The sequence below is a fragment of the Mus caroli genome, unplaced genomic scaffold, assembly GCF_978045245.1.
Source record: "Mus caroli unplaced genomic scaffold, Mus_caroli_1 scaffold_2, whole genome shotgun sequence".
In the NCBI taxonomy this organism is placed as follows: Eukaryota; Metazoa; Chordata; class Mammalia; order Rodentia; family Muridae; genus Mus; species Mus caroli.
In genome coordinates, this window is record NW_028227257.1 from 144,795,329 (window position 1) to 144,821,000 (window position 25,672).

At 50.7% G+C, this 25,672-nt stretch overlaps 1 protein-coding gene across 2 annotated transcripts; it reads left to right on the top strand.

Moving 5' to 3' along the window:
- The first annotated feature begins 953 nt into the window (after positions 1–953).
- Lhx6 (LIM homeobox 6) lies at positions 954–24,420 on the top strand. 2 transcript variants are annotated; one of them, XM_021184637.3, is made up of 10 exons: positions 954–1,230; positions 2,397–2,468; positions 2,832–3,014; positions 3,374–3,495; positions 11,845–12,065; positions 14,535–14,635; positions 14,827–14,922; positions 15,106–15,280; positions 18,936–19,039; positions 22,306–24,420. In XM_021184637.3, exons 1-10 carry the CDS (start codon positions 1,147–1,149, stop codon positions 22,324–22,326), a joined length of 1,179 nt encoding a protein of 392 aa, XP_021040296.1. In that variant the 5' UTR covers positions 954–1,146; the 3' UTR covers positions 22,327–24,420. The 2 variants fall into 2 exon arrangements, with proteins under 2 accessions (XP_021040296.1, XP_021040305.1); XM_021184646.3 differs by lacking the exon at positions 18,936–19,039.
- The last annotated feature ends 1,252 nt before the right edge of the window (positions 24,421–25,672 follow it).

Consider the following 25,672-nt stretch of genomic DNA (forward strand, 5'->3'; position numbering starts at 1 on the left):
CACATTTACACACTTCTCTGGCATAGTTGGTGTTTGAGGAAGAGGCTGAGGCTATAAATGTCAGTGTTTGTCAGTGTCAGACCTTTGAGTTTGAGAGTTCTCTGTTTGGGGCTTGTGCCTGCTATCTAAATGTCTGGGTCTTTGCCTTTCCCTAACTCTCGTTATCCTTAGAGCCCTTTAGAAGGTAGAAAGTATAATTAGGTAAATCTTGATGTGGAAGTGGATGTCCCAAGTAATTCATTCCAAAAGAACCCAGGGGACCTACCCTCCCACTCTCAGGGCAGCACAGGCTGCCCTGACCCCAGCCCTGTTCAGCCGTTAGAAGCTGGTGCAAGTTCCGGTTGTCATGAAGCAGGGATATTTTTGCAGGAGTTTGAGGGGTGTGTCGATGTCTAGGACCTGGAGGATTGGTGTGAGCAGGTGACCATTTGCGACCATATGTACACAAATATACCAGGCTCAGCACTACATCAACAGAACGTGGCTTCATGTGGAAGGAATCCAGCCCTGTAGATGGGCTGACCATGGATTCCTCTCACACCTATTAACGTTGTGTGAGGGCGGCAGTGGGTGCCCTTGAGGGAGGGGCGGCAGACGGAGATGTGAGGATATGTGCCCCGCCAGTGTCTTTGTATGCTAGCATGTTCCAAGAGTCTCCCTGTAGCGCCTAGTTTCAGTGTGTCTCTCTCTGTGTGTATGTCTCTGAGTCTCTGCCTCCTTTGGAGTGTCTCGCTCTTCTTAGCGGGGAGGGGATTGGTCACGCATGACTCATCTTGAACGGAGCGGGGCTCCAGCGGCAGGGCGGTCGTCGCCGCAGCTGGAAGGGGAGGAGGACAACGAGGAGGGAGAACAGGGGGAGGAAGAGGAGGAGGAGGAAGAGGAGGCGGCGGCGGCAGCCGCAGAAGCAGCTGCAGGGACCTCTCCAAGTTTGTCGGGACCTTCTTCAGAGGCAGTGGTGCCAGCAGCCAGGGAGGCCAGGACTGCGCTCAGGCCGGGGGCGGGGAGCTGGGGCTGGGCCCGGGGCGGCGGGGCGGGAGCCTCGGTTCTCCAGCTCTCCCAGCAGCCTCTGCCCCCAGGACTCCCGAGGCCCCACTCTGCGCCTCTCTTCGCACTGCGCGCCCACCGAGCCCTCCCGCTCCCGGGCCCATGTACTGGAAGCATGAGAGCGCCGCCCCGGCGCTGCCCGAGGGCTGCCGGCTGCCGGCGGAGGGCGGCCCCACCACCGACCAGGTGAGCAAGCAGGCGAGTGGGTGAGCGTCGGGGATCCTGGGGCCAGCGGGAGCTGGGATTCAACCCGGCCGGGTCGGGTGGCGGGCGGCAGCAGGAAGGAGGGGTGCTGAGTGAGCCCGGGAGAGTGTGTCTGCAAGTGTGTGAGCGTGCGAGCGGGCAGGCGGGGGTGGGGGGTCGCGGAAAGCGGGAACACATTATGCAAATGTTGGAGGAATTTCTCAAAAAGCGATTTAGCAAAGACATAAGCGAATCAAGAGGAGGCGAGGCCAGTATTGTCCGTCTGAATAGACGCTGATAGCGCCGATGCGCCAGAGGTTGTGCCGGCGCAACGCTGAGGATCTCGATGAGGGGCCGGTCCCGGGAGCTCCAAGAGTCTGGAGGGTTCTCTTTCCTCCTCCAAGAGGCCTCTCTTTTCTCTTTTTGGCCTCATTTCACTCGCCGATCTCTCCCTCTTTGGCTTGGGGCTTCCCTTGAACTGGCCTTCCAAAGGCGTTTGAATCGGTGTCAATATCCCCGCTTCAATTTCCCGGCGCGCGTCGAGCGGGCGGGCGGGCGGATGCTCCTAGCGCTCTGGGTTTTATTTTCTCAACCACCACCACCACTACCACCACCACCACCCCCATCTCCTTTTTATTTTCTTTCTTTCTCTCTTTTCTCCTTTTTGCATTTTGTACCGAGAGTAGGAGAAGGGAGGGGGCGGAGGGAGAAAAAAATTCGATTTTTAATTACTACCATTAAAAAATCAAATTTGCAATTCTTTGGGCGGCCTGATGGATCTCACTGATTGACAGTTGGAATTGACACTCTGGCTACCTCTTATCTTGGGCATTCACGACAATTTCTAATTGCAGGTAGTTTGTGTGTGTGCGCGTGTTTTTTTTCCCCCTCAGAGGCTTGGATTGCAAAGGAACTAAGCGATTACTTCAAGAGCCACGGGTTAAGTGCAGGGAGAGGGGGAGAGAGAGGGAAAAAAACCCAATCCAAATTCAAATTGCTTCATTAGAGAGACACCGCTTTTGTGGGGAAGGGCTTTAAATGCCCACTACAAAGTTAGGACTCATTGTTCAGCTCCGGTTTATATAACAGGCGAGGGGAGGCGCTGGGCTCTGACAGCTCCGAGCCAGTTCAGCAGCCGCCGTCGCCTGCATTCCCTCCCCCTCCCCCAGGTGATGGCCCAGCCAGGGTCCGGCTGCAAAGCGACCACCCGCTGTCTTGAAGGGACCGCTCCGCCTGCCATGGTGAGTCCTTTCGGTCCTGCTTTCGGCCCCGAGTCCCCCCAACAGCACAGGCCAGGGCTTCTGGCTCAGCCTTCCGGCTACCAACCTCTACCCCTGCGCTGGAAAACTGCCGATTGGAGCCGCCTCTCGTTGAGCCTTGGTTTTTCTGGCCTGGAATGTGAGCTTTGGCTGCTTCCTGCACCCAGGATGCGCTGTGTTAAAAGTTGGGGGCCGTCCCTTCTTCTCCAATAGGTCCTTTCATTCTCGTACTCCAGCCTAGGGCGCGACATCCCTGGCACATTTCGGTATCAGTCGGTGCGCGAGGGAACCAGATTCTACTCTAAGTACTCGGCTAAGCTTCGCTGTTCCTCTCTCCCATTTCAGGCTCAGTCAGACTCAGAGGCCTTGGCAGGCGCTCTGGACAAGGACGAAGGTAGAGCCTCCCCATGTACGCCCAGCACACCGTCTGTCTGCTCGCCGCCCTCTGCCGCCTCTTCCGTGCCGTCTGCCGGCAAGAATATCTGTTCCAGTTGCGGTCTGGAGATCCTGGACCGGTATCTGCTCAAGGTGAGTCAGGGTAGGTGTTGCCTTGCTTGCCCACGGGTGTGGTTTGCAGCCCCTGTAGGGAAGCAATGACCTTGCCAGGGCCATTTTCCTCGGCCTCCCAGTCCAACTGCTAACCGATCGCGATCGCGCAGCTTTGGGCAAGTGTGGGAGGAGGTCTCCTTTTGCCCCGGTTCCAACAAGAGAATGCAAGGTTGTATCTCAATTTCCTTGAGCCTCTCTGTATTATAGAAGAAAAGTAGGGAAGCCATACGCCCCTTCTGAGCTTCAGTGTCTGTCTCTGCAAATGAGGCTGGGGAGGCTGGGGGCGGGCGTGAAAGAGGCCCGCGCCGAGCCGACCCCCACCTCTGCCCCCTCCCCAGGTCAACAACCTCATCTGGCACGTGCGGTGCCTCGAGTGCTCCGTGTGTCGCACATCGCTGAGGCAGCAGAATAGCTGCTACATCAAGAACAAGGAGATCTACTGCAAGATGGACTACTTCAGGTAGGCAGCGGCCATCCCGCCAGCAAGCGCTGGAGCATGAACGCTTTGCACACGCGTGCCTAGGCCACTTGTGTGGCCTGTGCTCTTCAATTCCTGGGCCCTGCCGTTCAGAGTGCACAACGCGGCTCAGCGCACTGGCCCGGCCCTCCTACTCAGCACGTCTTACACAGAAGGGAGCCAGTCCCAGCCTGAGTTCTGGCGGGGGATCTGCCTCGGGTTCCTCCGATCTGACAGGCCTTGGCCACGGGTCTGGTTCCATCTCTGGTCTTTTCTGGCCCCGAGCACCAGTTGTGTTCTGTTGAGCTCTGATGTCTGAGGCTCTGGCCCGGATCATTTGGATCCTGGTAGCCATCCCGTTCCATCTCTAGTGAGCTCAGCTCTGGTTCCAACTTGAACTCCAGTTGTGCCATAGTCTGTCCTGGGAGGGATCCTGAACTAGGCTCGGGACTCTCCTTCTAGCTTCGCTCTGCTTTCAATTTTGGGCTCAGATCTGCTCCAGCCCCAAGCGCCAACGCCACATCTTACTCCAGCCCTATCTCAGATCCTAGTGCTTAGTCCTAAGCACCAACATCGATCAATGCCTTGGCCTCGATTCTTGCAGTGGTCGCTGTTTAAATCTGGAGTCACGCCTTGACCCCAGGCTCCCGTTCCCTCCACTGCTGGGACACCGTTTCTGCCCAGGCTTCAACTCTGCCTAGGTCTAGGTTCTAACTTTGGGCCTCCAGGACTGGCTCTCGGAGAGTCGTGTTGCATTTCACTCACTGGGCTGTATATACTCTGCGCCGCGGTGCATAAATTGTAAATCGTGTTCTCCATAGCTCACAAGCTATCTTCCCTGGTTTCATGGTTCTGCCTGGCCCTAGCCGCTCAATATCTTGCAGGAGCCTAGCTTCTAGCCACGCAGCAGGCGCCTGCTGACCCGGTCATGGGGTCTAGGTCACGGCAGTGCCTAGGGGCCTCTGTGAATGATCTGCCAGAACTAGGCAGGAAGCAGAGAGTCTGCAGGAGAATGGTGTAGAATTGGTTCTTCAGAGAAAGAAGCAATGCTTTCTTCTAAATGCTTTCTCCGGAAGTGGAGAAAGTTACCCTGTGGTATACATTTCTACACACACACACACACACACACACACACACACACACTTCTTGGAGAGAAGTTGTGACTCAGTCTTCCGGAGAAGACCTCAGCCCCAGAAAACTTTTGAGTCAGGGAATGTGTGTGTGTGTGGTGATCCTCACTCACGCTCTTTGAAGCTTCAGGGCCCTAGAAAGAACTCGTGAACTTAGGAAGAAGTGAGTTAGAACCTAGGAAACCAGGAGAAGCATGGTTAGGACGCAGGCTCTTCATGTCATGGGGATAGGGTACTCTGCCTGCCGATCCTAAGACTCTGTGATCAAAGAACATGTGTGTCTATATGGTCTGGAATCTGCAGTGGCAAGGACTTGATACGGAGCAGGAACAAGGCACATGGACAGTGGCTATGTTCTTTTATAGAAAAAAAAAGCATGTCTTTCTATTTCTTTTGTGAGTGTTGAGAGTGTAGGTCTTACATGTGAATGCTGAAAGTGTGTATGTGTGTGTGTGTGTGTGTGTGTGTGTGTGTGTGTGTGTGTGTGTGTGGTTTGCAAGTTGCTCAGAACAGGGAACACATACTTGGGCGGGCAAGTTGGGATGAAACAATGCTAACGTCATTCTCTACCTCTGAGGTGGTGAAGGGTGTGGTGCGAAGATGTATCTTTTCGCTGACAACTGTTGTATATGTACACAGACAAACAGAGGTTATTGCTTGTGTAACCAGGAATATGAAGTCTCCTCTTACTGTCTCCTCTGATGTTTCATTGGCTTAGTTTAGGCAGGAAATGGATATTACAGGCATTTTCTAGACACCTTCTACTCTAGGCCTAACTTCGATTAGAGGTTGGAAGACACTGTTGAGGGCGATCCTTTTGGATGTGGCAGCTGTCAAGGACCTCAAGATAGTGTCCTTCCTCCAAAGGATAAAGCTAGGCAGATTCGTCCCTTGGCTTTTCTAATGACAAAAGCCCAGGCAGCCTTATCCTGTGTCCAAATTCCTTTCCATTTATCTCCAGGATGGTTGAGACTCCTTGAATGATATATGCTTTACGAGACCTTGAAGGACTAGTCAAAACTAGGCTCTTCATTCCATCATTTATAGCCTCCACTAACTCCTCAGTCCACTGCACTGGTGTGGTGGATGCCATGTGTAGCCAACCTGGGAAGAGGCAGGAGCTAGAACTCTGTAGGGAAATTACGAGCTTGGGCAAGTCCCAGCATCTCTGCCCTGGATATTTTTTTTTCCAAGATGGTCTCTCTGAACTGTCAAGGAGGCCACCAAGAGTGGGCAGTCCCCACAAAGGCTCATAACCGGCAGTGAATATGAATGCTTCGCTTATTGTTATTATGATCACTGACAAGGTGGGCACCTGTGAGGGCATTTCCACAGGCAGCCTGGAAAGCTGAACCCACCTGTCTAGCTCGGTCATTTCTGGGGAAAGGTTCTGACTGATAACTCTTTTCCAATGACAGGAGATCTCAAAAATAAATAAATAAATAAATAAATAAATAAATAAATAAATAAATAAAACAGGCGCTAAGTTAAGAAAGGAAGTCAAGTGACTAAAAGCTCACTTTGTCCAAGATGAAGGTAGAATTTTGAATTTTGTGAATTTTTCTGATCCTTTCTCTCCTGGCCAGATCTCCATACTGTAGGCATAAGTCATCTCTGGCTGACTCACCAGTAACAAAAATAATAAAACCAAAGAAAGGGAAAGAGAAAGCCTGCAGAGAGCGCATCAGGCGAGGAGGACTATTGTTTGTCTGCCTGAGCAGCAACACAGACTCTTCCCAGAGAGACTGAATAACGGTGTGTGGGAGGCAGAGTTCCCGCTCAAGAACTATGGCTTAGGGAAGGCCAGCTATGCTGCTCCAGACCTCTGTTTCCTGAAACAGAGGTCAAGGGTCGGATGGGGTGTGGACTGAAGTATTCTGCCAAAGGGAGGCAAGATCTTCCAATCGGGTTGAGATTGGTGAGGAAGAGAGTGGTCAGGGCTCCTAGGAAGGGGCTCTTGGGCTCCCAGGCTCCCAAGAGCTTCTAACCTCTGACCTTGTCCCCACAGAAGGGTTTTATCCCAGATTCTATCTCCCCCTCCCCCTTCCCTAACTTTATCTTGTAGATTTTTTTTTTCTTTCAGTCTCCACTGGCAAGGGGTTGGTGGTTCAGAAGTTAGAGGCTAGGAAGAAACTCCAAGTTCAACAGGGAGAGAAGTTGCAAAGCATGGGGTGGGGGAGGGGGGGAGGATTGATTAGTCTGGTGCTGCTCATGTATGATTTGCACTTGGTCCCCCCCATTATGTACCCTTGGCTAGGTTTCTGGACATTTTGCCCCTGTTTTTCCAACTTGTTCTCCAATGGGTGAACTCACCAGCCATTGTGAGTTCAACTTGATTCTATGTACCCCTACTCTTGACAAGTCATGGCAGAACATAATATCACAGGGAAGTAGGATTCATTTTTGGAGCATTTGTTTCTCCACTGCCGTCAGCCAACACACCCCAGGGCAGTTTTTTAAGGCCCCTTCATCTACCTACCTATAGCTGTTGCCCTGTGACCTTCTGGTGGTGCCCTCTAGACCCCCTTGGCATCCTACAGAGTTGTGCCCATTATGTAGAAGAGAAGACCTGTGTGCAAGGAAACAAAAATCCCAGGGTCATCCAGAGATTGAGAGCACAGAGTGAGGCTACCAAACCCTTTCTCTGCTGAATCTTGTATCTTATTTAATCGTGTGATCCACCTAGTATGATACTGCCAGCACCCCCTTGTTAGAGGAGGGGAAACTGACACCCTGAGGGATAAGGTCACTCAGCTAATGAGTGGTGATGCTCAGATAGTCCCCACGGTCACCTGACTCTACAAGTCCATATGCTTCTTCTACAGTCAAGCGGTGTCTACCACTTTGTTGTTGTTGTTGTTGTTGATTTGCAGTGGTAAGGCATAAAGAGTGACAAAGACCCCTCTCTGCTGTTCTTATCCAGTTTTCCTGATTCACATAGAAAGTGCCCACTGTATGCTTTGATGTGTGACTCTCCATGTGTGGCTCCAGGGGCACTAGCGCCTGAAGAGAAATCTCTTCAGCAGTAGATAACCAGCTACTTTCCTAAGACCAAAGTCCTTGGTCCTCATTCCTTTTCTCTTTGGCCATGGGAGTGGGGAACAAAGAGTTCTAGGGGTGGGGGTGGGGGGCTTTAGAGTTCCAGGACTAGCTGAAGTTCCTGTTCCCTGCTTGGTTCAAGACACTGGGCAGAGGGGGTGGGCTAGGGGGTGGGTGCAAGCCCTTCAGGCTTCTCTGGCCTTCTACCTTGAGACCAAGCTCTATCTCTGGACTTAAGCCCCTTTCCTTACAGCTAGGATCCCCTGGGAGGCTGGAGCCTGGAAGCTAGCCCCCCTATGTGGAGAGGCCCAGCAGCAACCAGCTGTTGGGGGGACAGATGTTGGGGGATGGAGAGGAGAGCTGTGAAAGAAGGAGCCTCTGGCCAGGATCCCCAGGCAGGCTTGGGCTGCTGTTTAACCTTTTAATTGCTGGTTCTGCACCCCTTTTCTTTTTAAAGATTTTTTTGTAGACAGGAAAGAGGGAGGGACTGGGAAGAGCTTCGATTCCAGTTTTCCTTGTTTGCCTTAAGAAATCTATACCTCTCTGTCTAGTTTGTCTCAAACCCAAAATAAGTGAACTTCTAGTTCCTTTTGGTCTTAAATGTAGGAGACCCCACCCTGAACTTCGTTTCCCCATGTAGAAAGGAGCAATTTAGTAGGCGGCAGCGCTGGGGCGGCAGGGCGGGGGTATTCCAAAGGGCTCATTTTTAGAGGCTCTTTCACCCAACAAACAATTAGGAGCATCTTCAGTGAGCCTGACCTGGTCAACGGTGGAGTTCCGCCTACGAAACCAGGTGTCCGGATTCCTGCTCTTTAGTGTGGGGAGAGGGCTTGTTGGTATCCCTTTAACTGTTGCTAGGATTCACAGTGTCTGTCGGCACCTTTCCATTCTCAAAGCCATAGGCCCAATTGCGTCTCTGTTTCTGCCTGTGGTGTGCTGGGACCCCGGTGGGGACGGCCGCACTAAATTCAGATTTCACAGTATGAGTGAGGGGGCCGGTAGAATCGTCCCCCAATCCCTTTGGCAATTCTTACACATCTCTTTCTTGAAGTTTCGTTGTCTCCTCCCGTGATGCTGATTTTCGTTGCTTCCGGAATGGATGGAGCGGCTGGAGCTTCGCAGCCTGTCTGGAGAGGAGTTTGTCGCTTTGTCAGACCTGGATGGTAGCTTCCTTTCGCTTTTTCTCTGTGAACTATACCCTGTCCCGAGGACACTTTGTATTTCCAGACACAATACATACAAACACAGGTAATGACACCGCCATGCCACGTTTTCTCTAGGGATCTAACTCGATGGTTTCATTGACTGGGTCAATTACCGGCGCCTCAGCTGAGCAGTTGAGACAGTTCAGAGGGTGAGAAAGTTGCTGGCAGCACTTGCTTAGGAGCTAGGTGATAGGGGAACTGTGACCTACCTGTGTAGGCACCAAATCGGACATGCAGGAAGGAAGATCAGGGATTCCCACAGAGATTGGGACCAGGAGTCCCATGGAGTCAAGTATGGAGTATTTTCAGTGCAGAGGACCACAGCTGGAAGCCAAAGGCTGCTGCCCTTCCCTTCTCCTTGATCCCCTAGTTGAACTTTTTAGAATCTCTGCCAAGAGTGGGTCAACACTGTCCTCCACTGGGATGCCAGGTTCTCATCTTCTCCATTCCAGCCACTCCTAAGCAGGCTCTAGGTTCTTCAGCACCTCGAAGGGACCTCAGATCCCACCACATGCTCTATATTGTCTGGAATGAGTCGTTTGTTGTTTTTGAACCTCTGACTCCAGGTGTGAAAAATGAGTTTCTGGGTCTGTACCTCACCGGTCTCAGCAAAGATGATGGGAGTGCAATAAGGGTAGCCTTAACTAACAGGAAGCCAAGGCTCTGGGAAGGGCTGCTTGTTCAGTGCCCTGAAAGTACCAAACTACAAACAACAGAGAACCAGCCTCCCAGAGGCAGCCAGAAAGTGGTTCCACTGGGGCTACCACCAACAAAGCTGCGTGTGCATGGGGGCATGGGGTTGGCAAAATAGTCCCACCTCTATTTTCTGAAGGAACAGAGACCACAGACTGGACTCTCCCACATGAAGTCACGGAAAGAATCTATTTGTGTTGGGAGGTGTTTGACTAGGCAAAGGGCTGAAGCTCAGGGTGAGCAAACCTAGGGGTCTGGTGCGGATTCCTGGACCAGAGGAGAGTGACCTCTAGGAGTTTGTGTGAGAGCCTGAGCTAATTGATGTGCTGCATTTCAACACACACACACACACACACACATACTCACTCACTCACACACACACACTCACACACACAAACACACACATATAAACACACTCATGCACACAAATACACACACACACACACACACACACACACACACACACATCCATCCAACAGCCAATTACTTGAATTTGCTAAAACAGGCAACACCATGGTGTAACTGAAGTGAATTTTGCTGAGCTGTTTAGTCACACACGGGTAGTGTGAATGTGCTTTCCAGTGGAAAGGTGCTGGCCCTGGGGACAGAAACACAAATTCTTTTTGTATACTTACCCCATCTCTAAGCATGCTAAGGATGAGGCAAGCCAAAGATCCAGACACTGAAAGAGCAGCATGAGATGGTGGGAAGACATGTCCAGGGAAGAAATGGCCTCCAGAGGCCTGAGGTGGGGAAATGCTGGAGGTGGAGAGAGGAACAATTGACTGAAAATGAGCTTCCACTGTGGCTTAGTAGCCTATACCAAGTCTAGAGTATAGGGTAGGAGAAGATTAGGAAAGCGATGGGTCTGAGAAGGATGTGGTCTGTTGACTTTTGTAAACCCAAAGCATCTTGGACTAAACCCTATGAACAGTGTGGTGCCACCAAAGACTATAATGAGCTCAGGGAACAGAATTCTGTGTGCATGGTAATTTTTTTTTTTTTCTGCTAACTGCAGTCTGGGTGATGCATTGACAAACCAATCCTGGAAAGTAAGAAGCAAGGGCAGCTGGGGCGGTGAGAGGAGCCTGATGGGAACCAGGCCAAGCAGGGCAGCAGAGGAGATGAAGAGGATGTGGTGCATCCAGAGACTCGCTTCATTAGCTGGAGGCATTGCTGGATAGGGGCTGAAGGTTCTGATATCTGAGCTGGAGGGCTGGGTGAGTGGTGGCTCTGCTTCCTGAACAGTGTGTGCAAGAGGAAACAGGGTTAAGGGCTAGGACAGTCACAGGTGAGTCAACCTCACAAGAGAAACCTTCCCCTAGTGCAGAGGCCCTGACTTACACACAAGGTAAACTAGGCTCTGCTGCTTCCTAGAGGGACTCCCAGTCTGATGATCCAGGCTGTGGCTGCCTACAGCCCCTTACAGAAAGGAAGGAGAGAAGTGGAAGAGACAGAGAGACCAGCAGAATGGAAAAATAGGCATAAGAAACAGGGGACATTTGATTTAAGCTCCTCCTCCTCCTCCTCCTCCTCCTCCCCCTCCTCCTCTTCCAGTTAGTATTAAGATGTCTTGGGTGCTAGAGTTCAGGACTACTTAGGTTCTTGGTTGATCAATAGGCACTAAACAAATAGTAGCAGTCATCACTGTGGTCATCCTCACAGTTCTCCAATCAAGGAAAATGGGAAGTCAGAGCAATTCAATGATCTGTCTGTGTGGGGTCACAAAGCTAATGAGTGTGTGTAGGTGTATTCTAAGAAAAGCTGAGACTACAGCTTCATCTTTGGAGTCAGGCATGCTTGGGGGGGTGCTGTCCTTGATGTAGTTAGTGAATGTATGATGTGGTGAATGTATGATGTAGTGAAACTCATTCTGGGTCCCGGATTCCCAGATTTCCTCCTCTGCAAAATGAGAATTGAGATAAACTCTGTGAAGCATTAGAATCTTGCAAGGCAGGTGATGCTCAAAACTTTCCCTGCTAGGAGTACTGTTGTGTTTTCCTAACACCTGTGGTGTATTCTAATGAACAAATGTCCAACTATAATGAAAAAATATGCAAATATTAAGTGGTTGCTGTAGAGTATTTGAAAAACTCAGCAAAGCAAGAAGGAAATAAAAATCTTGCTCCCAGCCATCTTCTTGGTGGGACTTGGATGCATAGGAGTAATGGATTCAAGTGTAAGGTAATGTGGGGGAGTGGGTGCCAGGTAAACCCTGGACGATAGAGCAGGATAAAGACGAGCCCGGTCTAAACGTTATTTTCCTTGTTCCCTTTGTCCCGCAGCCGATTTGGAACTAAGTGCGCCCGCTGCGGCAGACAAATCTACGCCAGTGACTGGGTGCGACGCGCGCGCGGCAATGCCTACCACCTGGCATGCTTCGCCTGCTTTTCCTGCAAGCGCCAGCTATCCACCGGTGAGGAATTCGGCCTCGTTGAGGAGAAGGTGCTTTGCCGCATCCATTACGACACCATGATCGAGAACCTCAAGAGGGCCGCCGAGAACGGTACCCAATCCGCCCAACCCAGCACCTAATCCCAGTCCTTTCCCGTTCCCTAGCACCCAAAGTTCGTGGTCCGCACAATTGTACTGGCTGAGCGGTCCCAGGAACACCTGGAGGCAGCATCGGGGTGGGGCTACACGTGGAGCATGCGCTCTGGCTCCATCATTTGCATGGGCTACTAAGTCACTACCTAACCTTGTAACAATCTCACATGGCTCCCAGCGGCCTACATGCTCCGCTAACCCCCACCCCATTCCGCCTGCCAGCTGCCTGGGCAGTCCAAGAGATAAGATGTAGCCCCACATTCTTCCCACTTCCTGATGGGCCACACAAAGCCAGAGGCTAAGGGTGGGTCATCTTAGATCAGAGGTTCTGAACATAAACATTTTCAGTCTCCGAGTCTTGGAGACGCGGCTTTACCATACAATGTCAGCAAAGGAGGAGGATTTCTTTTTCTCATTGGGCCTCTTCCCGTCCTACATCTCCTCATGATACCTAGATGTTGGACTAGAATGTTCCTTGAATCTCCTCTGGCTCTGGCATGATTTTCTGAAGACATTTATCCTAGGGTCTTGGTGAAATTCTTCAATGCTGCGCGCAGTGGGGGTGGGAGGCACGAAGTGATGTAGAAGAGGAGGTGAGGGAATCCGAATCCTAAAAGGGACTGGAGCTGTGGGCAGAGGCAGCAACCCTTCCCGTGATTCTGCTGTCAGGATCTATGGATACTGCTAACTTCCCTGGAATGTGGTTGGATGTATAAAGCCTTACAGCCCTTTTTTTAGGAGCTTTGTGCTATATCCCTACTCGTAGCTAGAAAAGCCGCAGAGGTTATTTGCAGTACGTACCTTGTCAAAGCTTACATCTAGTAGGTCTGTTCGGAAGCTCAATATCTTACCTATCATAATACAGCATACTACATACAGCATGCTATATCCCCTCTGCTTCAGAAACCCCTTCAACAGCCAGGAGGCTCCTGGGATGTGGTTGCCTCTGAGTTTCATTTTTCCATCTAGAAAACTAGGCACACTAACTGTTATCCTGCCTGCGTTTCTAGGAATATTAATGTCACGCAGCTTCTCCCTACCTCAATTTCCAGGCATCAGTGGGAGGGCTAGTAAGGAACCAAAAACTCACCAAGGTCATCATTTTCTCCTGCTAGGATCAGTAGCTAAGTAGGGAGCAACTGAACTTGGTGCGCGCTGAAGTTGCCTGTGTTGTTTTGGCAAGTCAGCAGAAGAGGAGGGCTAGGAAGTCAGAGCTTCCTTTCCACCTTGGTTAATCAGTAAACCACAGCCTCCTTTCACTCCTGGACCACCCAGGGCCAACCTTTGCCATGCCCTTGCCAAAGACAGCCTATTCAGGGAAACTTGAACGCTTGGGGCTTCAGGTCACTGACCGTCATCAGCATTAGCTATTGCTTTTCTTTTAAATAAAAACAACACACACATGTTCATTATAGAAAAATGAGGAGGCATGGTTAAAGAAGAAGTTGAAATCATTCTGCATGTCATTATCTCCCTGTTTACATTTCTATTTTTCCCTTTGTACATGTAGTTTCCCCCCTTTCTGCATAGTTTTCCCCCCTAATTAAAACATTACAGCAAATTGTAAGCCGTAGTTATCCCTGAGTGGTGGAGTCACTGGTGACTTTTTTCCCTCTTTGTGTTTGTCAGAATTGTGGGCTTTTGGTAAGAACAGTGTATTATTTTTGCATTCAGGAAAAACGAACTGCTAAAATGGGAATATATTTGCTGGATTACAATCATAAGAACCAAAGTATTATAAAACGGACAGACAACACTTAAGATATATCCCAGTCAATAAATTATACTTTGGAGAAGGTAAAATGCAATTGTTTTAAATACTTCAAACGTTGCTGAGGTGGCACGCCTTTAGTCCCAGCCCTCTGGAAGCAGAGTCAGGTGGATCTATGAGAGTCAAAAGCCAATCTTATCTACATACAGAACGAGTTCCAGGACAGCCAGGGCTACACAGAAAAACACTGTCCCCAAAAAAATAAAAATAAAAAAAGGGGGGTGAGTTATAGCTTCAGCAACCCGTGCTGTTGTTGCTGCTGCTTCTTCTCTTCCTCCTTCCCCTTCCTCTCCCTTCTCTTCCTCCTTCCTCTGCCCTCGCCGCCCTCTTCCCTCTTTTTAAATCTCCACCGTGATTTCCCTCCAGCTCAGCTAAGACAGAGGTTAGGGTCAGCTCGGTTCCAGTTTCGAGGCAGAGGATTTGGGGTTCCCAGTCAGGAGCTTTCCTCTCTCCGCTCCTTAGTTTCCTCTCTTTAAAAAAAAATGGGTGATAGTATGTAAAGGAAGCTCTGGGCTCGGGGACTAGGGCCCTGGGATCCCCGCTCCCAGCCACTCGCTCCTGACCCTTCCAGGGACAAGCTCCCCCCCACCCCGTCCTTTCCAGGCTGCCACTAGAAGAGATGGGGACGCGTGGTCAGCCGCTTCTGTCGCCCCCCAGGGAACGGTCTCACGTTGGAGGGGGCAGTGCCCTCGGAACAGGACAGTCAGCCCAAGCCAGCCAAGCGCGCGCGGACGTCCTTCACGGCAGAGCAATTGCAGGTACCCGGGGCGAGCCCCGAAGCGTGTGGGCGGGGCTTCGGAGTGGGCGTGGTTGTTCGGGACTTGTGACTCCGCCCCTTGTGCGGGGGACCCGCGTGAAGTCGCTCCAAGGCTGAAGCTGCCTGGGGCGTGGCCTCGGACCCTGAGCCTCTGATTGGGCGGAGGTCTCAGGGCCCTTCTGCGCCCCACAGGTTATGCAGGCGCAGTTCGCGCAGGACAACAACCCGGACGCGCAGACGCTGCAGAAGCTAGCGGACATGACGGGCCTCAGTCGCAGGGTCATCCAGGTGGGGCTCCGAGGTCTCGGCCTTTAGGTCTGGGGTGAACTTTAGGGAAGCGCTGAAGCTCGTAGTGGTACGGATGGTCGCGCGTGCACGTGGCCGCCCCTATCCAGTGTGGCCTAAGGACCCCAGTCGGCACGGGTTGACCCTTTTCCTTGATTACTGAGAGTGCAGAGGCTGTCGTTCCAGGTGTGGTTTCAAAACTGCCGAGCGCGTCATAAAAAGCATACACCGCAGCACCCAGTGCCGCCCTCTGGGGCACCCCCGACCCGCCTCCCTTCCGCCCTGTCCGACGACATCCACTACTCTCCGTTCAGCAGCCCAGAGAGGGCGCGCATGGTCACCTTGCACGGCTACATCGAGAGTAAGTGATGCGGATTCTGGGGTCGCCAGGACAGCGGGGAAGGGGACGCTGAGGCCTGCTCCTGGGCTCCATATGAGGGGCGGGGGATCTCAGGGAGGTAGCCTGGTGCATAAAGTTGTGAAGCGGGTCAGTTTGTCTCCTTTTTCCAGTGAATCGGGGCCCTTGGTAGAGGGAACCAATAGTAAAACTTAAAGCAGCCAGTGAGCATGTGCGTGGGATGAGGGGGTCTGCGTTCTGATGGGCAAGACAGTTTAGGACAGAACTCAGGTGAACGTATGGTTTTCTTTCTTTTTTTTTTTTTTTAAAGATTTATTTATTTATTATTATAAGTAAGTACACTGTAGCTGTCTTCAGACACACCAGAAAAGGGCGTCAGATCTCATTACGGATGGTTTGAGCCACCATGTGGGTGCTGGGATTTGAACTCTGGACATTCAGAAGAACAGTCGGGTGTTCTTACCCACTGAGCCATCTCACCAGCCCGAACGTATGGTTTTCATTGCAGTGATTCCTATAGGAAGAGTGCTGGGTGGGAGTGTCCGGAGATGCTGGGGTCTGAGGACTGCCTCTGAGCAAGCTGAGCTCTGAAGGATGGAGAAGATTTACTGATGCACTTAGCCTGGGGGGAGCTGAAAAGTGGGCAAACCCTGACTCAGAAGGCATCCTGGTATGGGTGCGTTTGGGGAGCAGAGGCCATGGTGGCAAGACCACTTAGGGCTGTGAGACCTTTGGACAAGCCACAGAATGTCCTCGATCCTATCCGTTTCCTCATCTGTGAACTAGAATAGTGATAATGCCTCTCAAAGGATGTTAAGAACTGATTGACATGGGCATCCAGACTCTGAGTACTTCCTGTGTTCTTAGCACTGAGATACAAGAGTCAATAAATGGGTTAGATTTGCATTGTTCCTGGGACTCACTCACATTCCAATGGAGAGACAAATTCCTCTGTTTCAGTCTGTCTGTCTATCTCTCTTCTTTCCTCCTTCCCTTCCTGAAACCCACATCATGATAGCAAGTGCTGTGCCGCCCACCGAGCTATGGCCCCAGTAGAGACAGTAAGCACTAGAGGGGTGGGTGTGTGGTGGTGAAATGACCTTGAAGCTGGAACCTGGATGAGTGAAGACTTGGCTTAGATTTCTGAGACATGAGGAGTCAGTGAGCCAGCTACTGAGCTTAGTTCAAAATCTCTTTCCCTTTGGGGTCATTTCTTCAAAGCTGGGTATGACCAAAAGTGTGGGGTGGGGAACATACACACTCATACCCTCTCCTTCAAACAATCATCTTAGGCTCCAACTAAAAGGGGATCCAATTGCTTTGTGCTAGAGGCGATGCCGTCTGAGTCTCTAGACATTACATAGACTAGGAAACTAAAGGGTCCACTGTAAGTTCCAGAGACTCTAATGATTACATTCGGGCTGTAGTGTAACTGGCAGCGATCAAATCCCACCCTTGCCACTTCGAAGCTTGGTGACATGGAGTGAATTTCTTGAACCACCATCCCGTTTCCTCTTCTGTAAAAACAAGGACAATGAGAGTAGCCACCTCAGTGCAGTATCGTGAACATCACCGAGATAACTGGCTGAAAGGTCCCATTTAGTACATACAAGCCTTCGAAGGATTAGCTGCTTTGGGATGTGCTGTGGGTTCAGTTGGCAGAGCAGGGAGCAGGGTCCTGTCTACTGCATCAGGCTGCCAGCTGGAACTGGCTTTCTAGGCAGTTCCATTTCTGAACCTTCAGCTCATCAGGAGGGATGCTTTTCCCCTTTTGTTTCTAAACAATGACTTAATGTTCAGCCTGAATAGAACCTATTAAATACTTACTGAAGGTGCCAAAGACTGGGGACTCTCTGGTTGCCAGGGGTCTTGGCAGCCAGCTAATACTTGGTATGTGGTTGGTTATGGGTCTAGGTGACTTCTGTTGATCAGGACTCTGTTGATCTAGCCTAGATCTCTCTTTGCTAGAGCAGGAGCTCTGCTTTCCTTTCTTCTTCCCTGGGAGTCAGAACGCACCTCTGTTGTGTGACTGAGAGGACAAGCCAGCAGTTTACTTTACAGTTAACTAAAAGCAAGGTGTTTTGGGTTTTCTGAAATATTAAAGCTGCAAACTGAGTATAGGGTTTAGAAACAGACACCAGGGGTAGGGTTGAAGGAGGGTGCCCTTCCACTCTTTGCAGTCAATGAGATTCAGTCCTTAGAATCTGATTTCAAATAATTAAAAAATAAAACACCACCTTTGGAGCCAGACTCCAAAAAAAAAAAAAAGTGCAGTTATTTGAGTAATTTGAAGCTGTTCAGAGATTTCTTGAACACCCAGGGAGTTAAGAATCCTCAATTAGATACAATTGCCTTGCCCTGCAGAAGAGAGAACAGTGTCTCAGAAAGGCACAGTGACTTGTCCCAACTCATCACTTGCAAGTATCTGTCTAGGCTCTTTCTGTGAGCAAGTAAGACAGAGTCTAGAGAAGAGACAGGCAAATGAGTCCTTAGCTGGAGCAGTAAGGAGGCTGAGATGCAAGGGATTTGGATCGGAACCAACGATGGCCTTTCCTCACCAGGCTTTTGTTGTTGCTGTTTTTGTTTGTATATTTGTTTGAGACAAGGTTTCTCTGTGTAGCCCTGGCTGTCCCAGAACTTGCTCTATAGACCAGGCTGGCTTCCAATTCAAAAACCCTTCTGCCTCTTTGACCAGAGTGCTGGGATTAAAGGCACGTGCCACCACTGCCCAGATTTCCTCAACAGCTTTAGATGTTGGAATAGGGTACAGAAATTCATTCAACAAATATTTATAGAGTACTTCGCAGGGGCTTGGAGAGATGATTTGGTGATTAAGAGCCCTGGGTGCTCTTTAAGAGGACAGGGGTTCAATACCCAAAATCCACTTGGCAGCTCAAAACTGTCTATAACTCCAGTTCTAGGGGATCCAGTGTCCTCTTCTTCCCTCTGTGAGCACAAGCCATGTAAGTGGTGCACAGACAAAAATTGCAGACATACACACAGGGATACATGCGGGCATAAGTGTGGACATATATGCAGACATACATGCAGGCCAAGCATCCATATTCATAAGATAATATTTAAATTAAAAGAGAGTGCTTTGTATATTCCATGCCTCATCCTAAGTACTAGAAAACCAGAACGGTTTGGGGAAGAAAAAAATCATACTGTCACAGAGCCTGCATTCTAATGAAGAGACAGTATTAAATAAGCAATGAAGTTATATGTAAGTCAGGTGATTAGGGCTAATCAAGAAAACAGGAAATGCAGGAGAACAGGGACTGTTTGTTGGGCTGCAGTTATGAGCAGAGGGCAGTGACACATAAGAACTGGATGTCCTAGGAGGCAGCTGGTAAGCTGTCTTGATGATGCTCTGGAGATCAGAACATGAGGATGAGGGTCTGAATGGGCGGGCACATCCTTCTTTGCAGGAGAGGGTTCGTACATATTCTTATAGGAGTGTGGACTTAGCAGTGAGCTGTGAGCACCTGATAAAGCCCTTCAAGCATTGCAGCCAGCTCAGGTGAGACCTCCTCTAGGGCCACCCAGGCAGCTAGTAGCGGAGATAGAACTCCAAGTTAGTGACCAGAGCACGCAACAGGTGGGGATCCTGTGTGGAGCCTGGGGGATGGGCTCCAAGGCATCCTCTCGTCCACAGGTCAGGTACAGTGCGGGCAGGTGCACTGCCGACTGCCTTACACCGCGCCCCCTGTCCACCTCAAAGCTGATATGGATGGCCCGCTCTCCAGCCGGGGTGAGAAGGTAAATGGAGCCTGGCTATGTCTGGTGGGTCAGAGCCTTCCTGCTGGGAACGGGTTTCTGGCAGCATTCCCTACCACTGAGTGGTTACCATGCCACTTTGTGGCAGATCACTCAGGCCCCCAGTGTGGCCCCAAGGCAGTCATCAGAGCAGCTACTTGTGTGTTTCATGTGCCTGACTTCTCTGAAGTCCTCTTTGTAGCCTTGTCCTCCCTGTCACTTGGCAGTGAGGCCTTATATACTTATGCTTTGAGGTTCTGGGGAGGGTTTGTATCCCACACCATTTTACTTACCTGTTTCATGGGCTTTTCTTCATTTGTTACTGTCTGGAACTATTGGCAGTAACTATCTAGGGCCAGTAGGTCCCAGGGCAAACAGGTTACATGTAACTGAGGGGTCAAATGGCAGGACCTTCTCTGTGGATGTGAATCTGTGGTTGCTCCAGGCATCAATACTGAATATCCTAAAGGATGCATAAGTGTCATCCAGTCTGTGGCTTTGTTTAATCCTGTCCACATGAGAGTTGAAAGTAGCTGAGTCTGCTTTAGGTATACCCAGGAGTGGGTATGAGCCTTATTACTTCAGTTCTGAAATACCACAGAGTTAGTCCTCAATACCATTACTCCCAAACGAGTCTTTATTTCATATGTGGAGAAACGGAGCCTGGGTGAGGGGACAGTGATGGGAAATGAAGCCATGAGGATGTTAGGGGGGATGTGTGTGTGGGAGGTGGACTTTGCCAGGAAGCAGGGACGTGGTGATGGTCCCCAGAGAAGCTGAGCAGGGGGAACTCAGGAGAAGCAGAAAACTCTGAGGTGCCACCACTCTTAGCAGCTCTCCATTCCAGCAGATCTCAGTCGTGGTGCACTTCAGAATCCCAGAGGCAGTTTGGGAAGACACAGATCCCCACATCAGGGATGATGAGGAGCAACAGAGGCCAGCTTGAGTAGCACTGGCTCTTGTCATTCTGAAGGGCTTCCCAGGGAAGAGAACATTCCTTCAGGGCAGGTTCTCTGCCATTGCTTTCTGAAACCTGCTGTGTGCAGAGCTTGCTAGGTAGTGGGCACCATGGGACAAGGGCTGGAGGATGGAGGTCCAGATAACCCAGTGGGACAGCATGATAATACTGCATGAGGATCTGGTGGGTGGGTGTCAGGTGCACACTCTCTGAGCTTCTAATCCACAGTGAGATCTGCTGATTGCTGAGCTCCTTCTCAGTTTGAGGTTGCCACTTTACACACACTGGTTGACACTTCCCAGCCTCCTTTGGTGTGGACGTGACCTTTTCATTATAAAGACGGGGAAACAAACTCAGAGAGGTGGTGCTATTCGTCTGGGAGTGCCAAGTACTGGGATCTGAAGTCTGCATGGTTTGGTCATTGCTGGTTTTGTTTTTGTGTGGCACTTTGCCATTTATACAGTACTCTCTCTGACCTCATCTTTCTTGGCCCCCCTTAGGGGCCTTATAATGCTATGTCAAGCCCATAGAAACTGAGGCTCACCCAGGCCACAGTGAACGCGGCAGAGCTGACTGGCATCCTAGCACCACTGACTTGAAGCTGGGGGTGTTTGTCCTTTGAGACCCAACACTGGTACGGAGGAGGGAGAGTACATAACCTCTGCCTTCCTTCAAGGGCTGTGTGGTTTCGACCAGGTTTGGGGTGGTTACACTATACAGTGATGGAATAGATAGAATCAGGGGGATTCAGAAGAGGATGTGGCAAGCTCAAGGGGAGAGGCAGGAAAGAGAAGGATGTCCATGTCGAAAGAACAGCTGATGCAAATGCATGGAGGAGCCAGAGATTGAAGGATCTCTGATGTTCAGTGTGGCTGAAGTCCAGGGAGGTAGGGAGAACTGGCAGCGGCTGTGTCACAAAAGGCCTGTCCTGTGGAGTGAAGGGTTTGAGTCAGGGGAGCCTTGAAAGTGCATAGGGTTGGGCTCAGAGGAGAGCTTTTATTTCTCAGATGCCTAACTGAGCTGTGATTGTGTCTGGTTCAGCCTGAAAGATGCGCCAGGCTGGGTCATGGCAGCTTTGGCTCTAGGTTCTTGGCCTCTGGGTTTGCCTGTTGAGCCAGAAGCTCTGTTGCTGGGCTATGTCCCCAGCTTTGTTGCCAGGAGCTCTATGCCCTTCCCTCATGACCCACTACCCTCTTCTGTTGGCCCTGGTTGCCAATTCCTAAGTACCTCTGCCAGCCACATCTGATCACATCTGCATGTGAGTGAGGTCTGTTGTATCAGAAGTGTGGGGCAGAACAAACAGCAGAGGAAGGTATTAGCTTTCTCCCATGTCCTTCTGGGAAACCTGTGGGGAGACTCAGAGTCCCCATGGGGCTCATCCAGACTAATGCAGGCCTGGATAGCTGGAGCAGGGTGGAGCTTCCTGTCTCCATGACAACATCATGTGACCCCACAGACCTGTTATGTTTCCAGAAATACATTTCTTTCTGGTTATATACCTGGATTTTACAGCTTTAGCATGTAAAAGGGTCTTAGAAGTCCAGGCTAGGCTGGCCTCCATCAGGTGGGAAGAATGTAGCACCCAGAAGAGAAGAGTCATTTTTTAACAAGAACTCAAAGCCAGGTGCCCTTCAGGCCCAAAGGGAAGCTATATCCAGGGTTGGGTGAAGAATGCTGGAGTCAGGCCACCCAGACTCCCAGATCTGTCACCTCCTCCCCTAAGATCTTCAAGTACAAATAGCTTCATGCAACTTCAGTTTCTGCCTCTGCTAAATGGGGCTGTAATAGTTTCTGCCCTCCTACAATGTTGAAATGAGAAGCAATGTGTATGAAGAGCCCAACACATGTGCCTGGTGCACAGAAGGTACTCAGTAGCTTTTGCTTATCAATGTCTTCTCAGTGGCCCTCTGTATATGGAGGCTATGGATGCCTGAACTCCCCTCCTATATACACATATACCCATGATAAAGCACAATTCATAATTGGGCAAGTCGGGGATTAATAAAATGGCAAACAACAAATCAGCACAGTTGCTGTAGTAACAGCACCACCCATGTTCACGGGGTCCAGAGCCAAGCACATGGTGGGTCTCTGCTGCTGCTCTTGCTCTGAGAGATCACTATTTACACATGAGGAAACAGGCTTGGGGAAGGGAAGTGAGCTGCCCAAGGTTTCACAGCATAAACTGAGAACTGATGCGAGCCCAGGTCTAAGCTCTGAGCCCATCGTTCTTCTCCAGGTCTACAGTCCCCCAGGGCTGCTGCATGCAGAAGGCACCAGTTTAGACACCCCCGTTGCCCTTTTCTTGCAGGTCATCCTTTTTCAGTACTAACGCTGCCGGCGCTTGCACATCTGTCCATGGGCACCACACAGCTGCCCCTCAGCCGCTGAGATCCAGCATCCAGCTGTGGCCAGGGATCCACCACCTCTGTGTACACCCTCACCCGCTGCTGTCCTGCCCTCTGCCAGTGGCCCCATCAACCCAGGCCTGGTCTTTCCCTCTCCTGCTGAGAACCAGAACCCACCAGGAGCAGCAGAGTCCCTCTCTGGGAAGGCAGGCTCCCTGAAATGTGGCATCAGCATGAAAACAAGCAACCTGTCTTTCCTCATTAACTGGGAGTCGCGCTTACCTACCGTCAGCTGATCACAGCAGCAATGGCTAATTCAGTCCGAGTCAACAACAGCCTCCTACTTCACAGGTTCTCTTCTCCCCCATATTGGCCTTTATTTACTACTTCCTTGGAACCATCTCCAAATTCCGAATAGCCAACAACCCCCAACATTATATACTCTGCTGCTTTTGTCTGGAAAACTCTACAGTGTTTGTGGGATGTCCCCAAAGGAAAGCTGTGTTCTAATTTTATCATTTCCATCTGTCTGGTTATGTCAAGTTAACTCAGAAACAGAAGAGACACTGACCAACCCTGAGAGGCCCAACAGGGCAGAGATGGAGGCCTGCCCAGATGAAGAGGCAGAGGGATGGATGGGCAGGGATGGGTGCCAAAGACCCCCCATTGGCTTGGAGGAGAAGGAGTGGGTACGCTGGACTTGGAGAGGTGATGAGAGTTTCATGGAGAGAAAAGAGGAAACTTGAGGGGGGGGGAGTTTCCCCCACCCAATTACCTAGCAGGAGTCATGGAAAGGATGGCGTCTGATCTGCACGATGACACCACTGAATGTTTAGGTGGGCTAGCATTAGCGACCCTTGTTGGCCACTTTTCAGTCCTGAGATGAGGGCCTGAGCCAGTCTTCTCTAGGGGTGGGGCGAGACTACTCACGAGGACCAAGGAACAGAGCCCAGAGAAACAGCAGCCAGAATATTAGTTCTGATTCATCCCTGAGGGAAGAGAGGTACCCATGGCCTCAGTGAGCACATGCCAAGCCCAGGATGCCAGCTGGCACCTCTGCAATCTCCCCACCAACTGCACAGAGCCAGCTCCACCCACTCCTAAGAGCAGAGGCCAACTCTAAAGAAAGGTCTCAGGTTACACAGGCCCCCCATTTATGTTTTCAGGGGATGCCCATTTATCCCAAGCTTATCCTGTAATTCTAGAACCACTTGGTGTCCTGATGCACTTCTCGCCAGAGGCTGCCTAGCAGCATGTGTTAGCCAAAGTCTTCCTCCTTGTTTTGAGAAGACTCCAGGACAGGAAAGGCAAATTCATGGTATGTATGCAATTGCTGCTCCTGCTTCACCTGTGGCAGACATCGCTAATCGATCACAGCACTCTATCTCTCAGAGTCTGGATAAGGTTTCAGAATTCCCATGCTTGAAGTTGGGACGAGACCAACTGTGCTGTTGCTATGGGACTTGGAGGAGGGTTAGGCATGGGTGACACCCCAGAAGGGAACTTTCATCTTTTCCCTTCCAAAAATTGTCAACTGACTGAGGACAAAGAGAAAGCACCTCCCAGAAAGCTGTGAGCGTGGTTTGGTTCAGAACTCCAGCACCCTGTGCCAGGCACTGACTCAAGCAAGAGGAACCTGGCCTGATCCCTGACTTTGGGGAACCCAGATCTTTCCTTTGATTTTTGCTCCTAATGATCAAAACCCCAATTGCAACCATGTGGCAAGTGGCCAGCTGAGCCCAGGTTACTTGGTACCCACTCTGCCTTGAGCCTTCCTTCCCCCAGGGCCTATTTCTTGTGTGGATCACGTGGCAGTAGCATGTTGCAGTCAGACGTCTCCACTACCCTGTTGAGAACAGCCTGGGAATGTACAGGTCATCGAGGCTATTTATTTAAACACACACACACACACACACACACACACACACACACACACACACAAAGGGGGGAACACACACAAATGGAAAAAATTGTAAGCACTTTTTTTGTAAAACCAATGTCTGTTTTGTTACATACCTTTCATGTTGTGCTTTGTAAATGTCTTATTTGTGTAATAAATAAAGTTAATGCGAGTAGAAGTGCCGGCACTTAAACCCAGAATGCCATGGAATTCCATTTTTCTCTTGCTAAACCCTTGTCGGTTAAAGGCTTAGGACCCTGGCTTTGGTGTGAGCTGCTGCTTGGTGTAACCCTAGAGAACTGGTACCACAGGCAGTGGCCTAAGGCACGGGGCTAAGGCACAGTGATGGGTTTCTACTCTGGTACTGTGCTGTCCCTGTGTATTGACTACTTTGTGGGAAGTCGGGCTGCTTGCTGACTTCTATTCTGCTTTCTGAACACCAACCTTCTGCGCTGTCCTGTGCTTCTCTGCAAACTCAAGAGTCCAGTCCTGCTCTGCCTGGGAGGAGCTCTCCGTCTGGCCAGTGCTGCTATCCACAGACGCTCCTCTAGTATGTTGGGAGCCTGCGGGGGGTGGGGGGTGGGAGGGAGGCGGCTGCGCTGGGTCCAGTCCAACAAGATTTAGAGACTAGGTATGGAGGTGAGGGTGCTGGGGGAGGGCAGGGGAGAAAGTGCACAGGGATCGGCTGGGGAAGAACCCAACCCGATGGCTTCAGCTTCAGCCCCAGGCTGACTCTCACGCTGGTCTTGTGAGGTTCCAGAGCCACACGGATGCTCCCAGTGGTCTGGTGGCTGACTGATTAGTTCCTCTGCAAAATCCTTTGTTCAGCTCAAAGCCTTGGGTATGGAGGGTAGAGCTGCCTGGAGGGTGTGAAGGCATTCTCACATGCTGCAGCCCTGGGCATATTGCTTATACGTCTTGCATGAAAGTCTGTGTGTGTGTGTGTGTGTGTTGCCAGTACACCACATAGAGGCCCTAGGTATATTCGTTATTTTCCTCAGTAGCTGTCTACCTTACTTTTTGAGACAGAGCCCCTCACCCCCAACACAGAGCTCACCAATTTGGCTAGCCCAGCAGGGTAGCATGCCACAGAGAAGCTCCTGTCTCCATCATGGCTGCAGCCAACACTAGAGTGATGGGAACAGACTCTGCTTGGTTTTTCACCTGGGTGCTAGGGCACCAAGAGTAAGGTCCTCAGGCTTACGCGGCAAGTGCTGTAGCAACTGAGCCATCTTCACAGTTCCCTTTTTCTTTTTTTGTATCCTCCACCCCTAACTTTGTTTCTGCCGCTAAATATTTGTATATGATAGAGAATACACACTTAGTTGTATGTGTACACAAGTGTGTATGTGGGTTTTTGCTATTGTACCTTCTGTCTTTGAAAGCCCAAGTTTGAAAATCAGCAGCGGAGCTCTCCCCTGTCAGTTTCC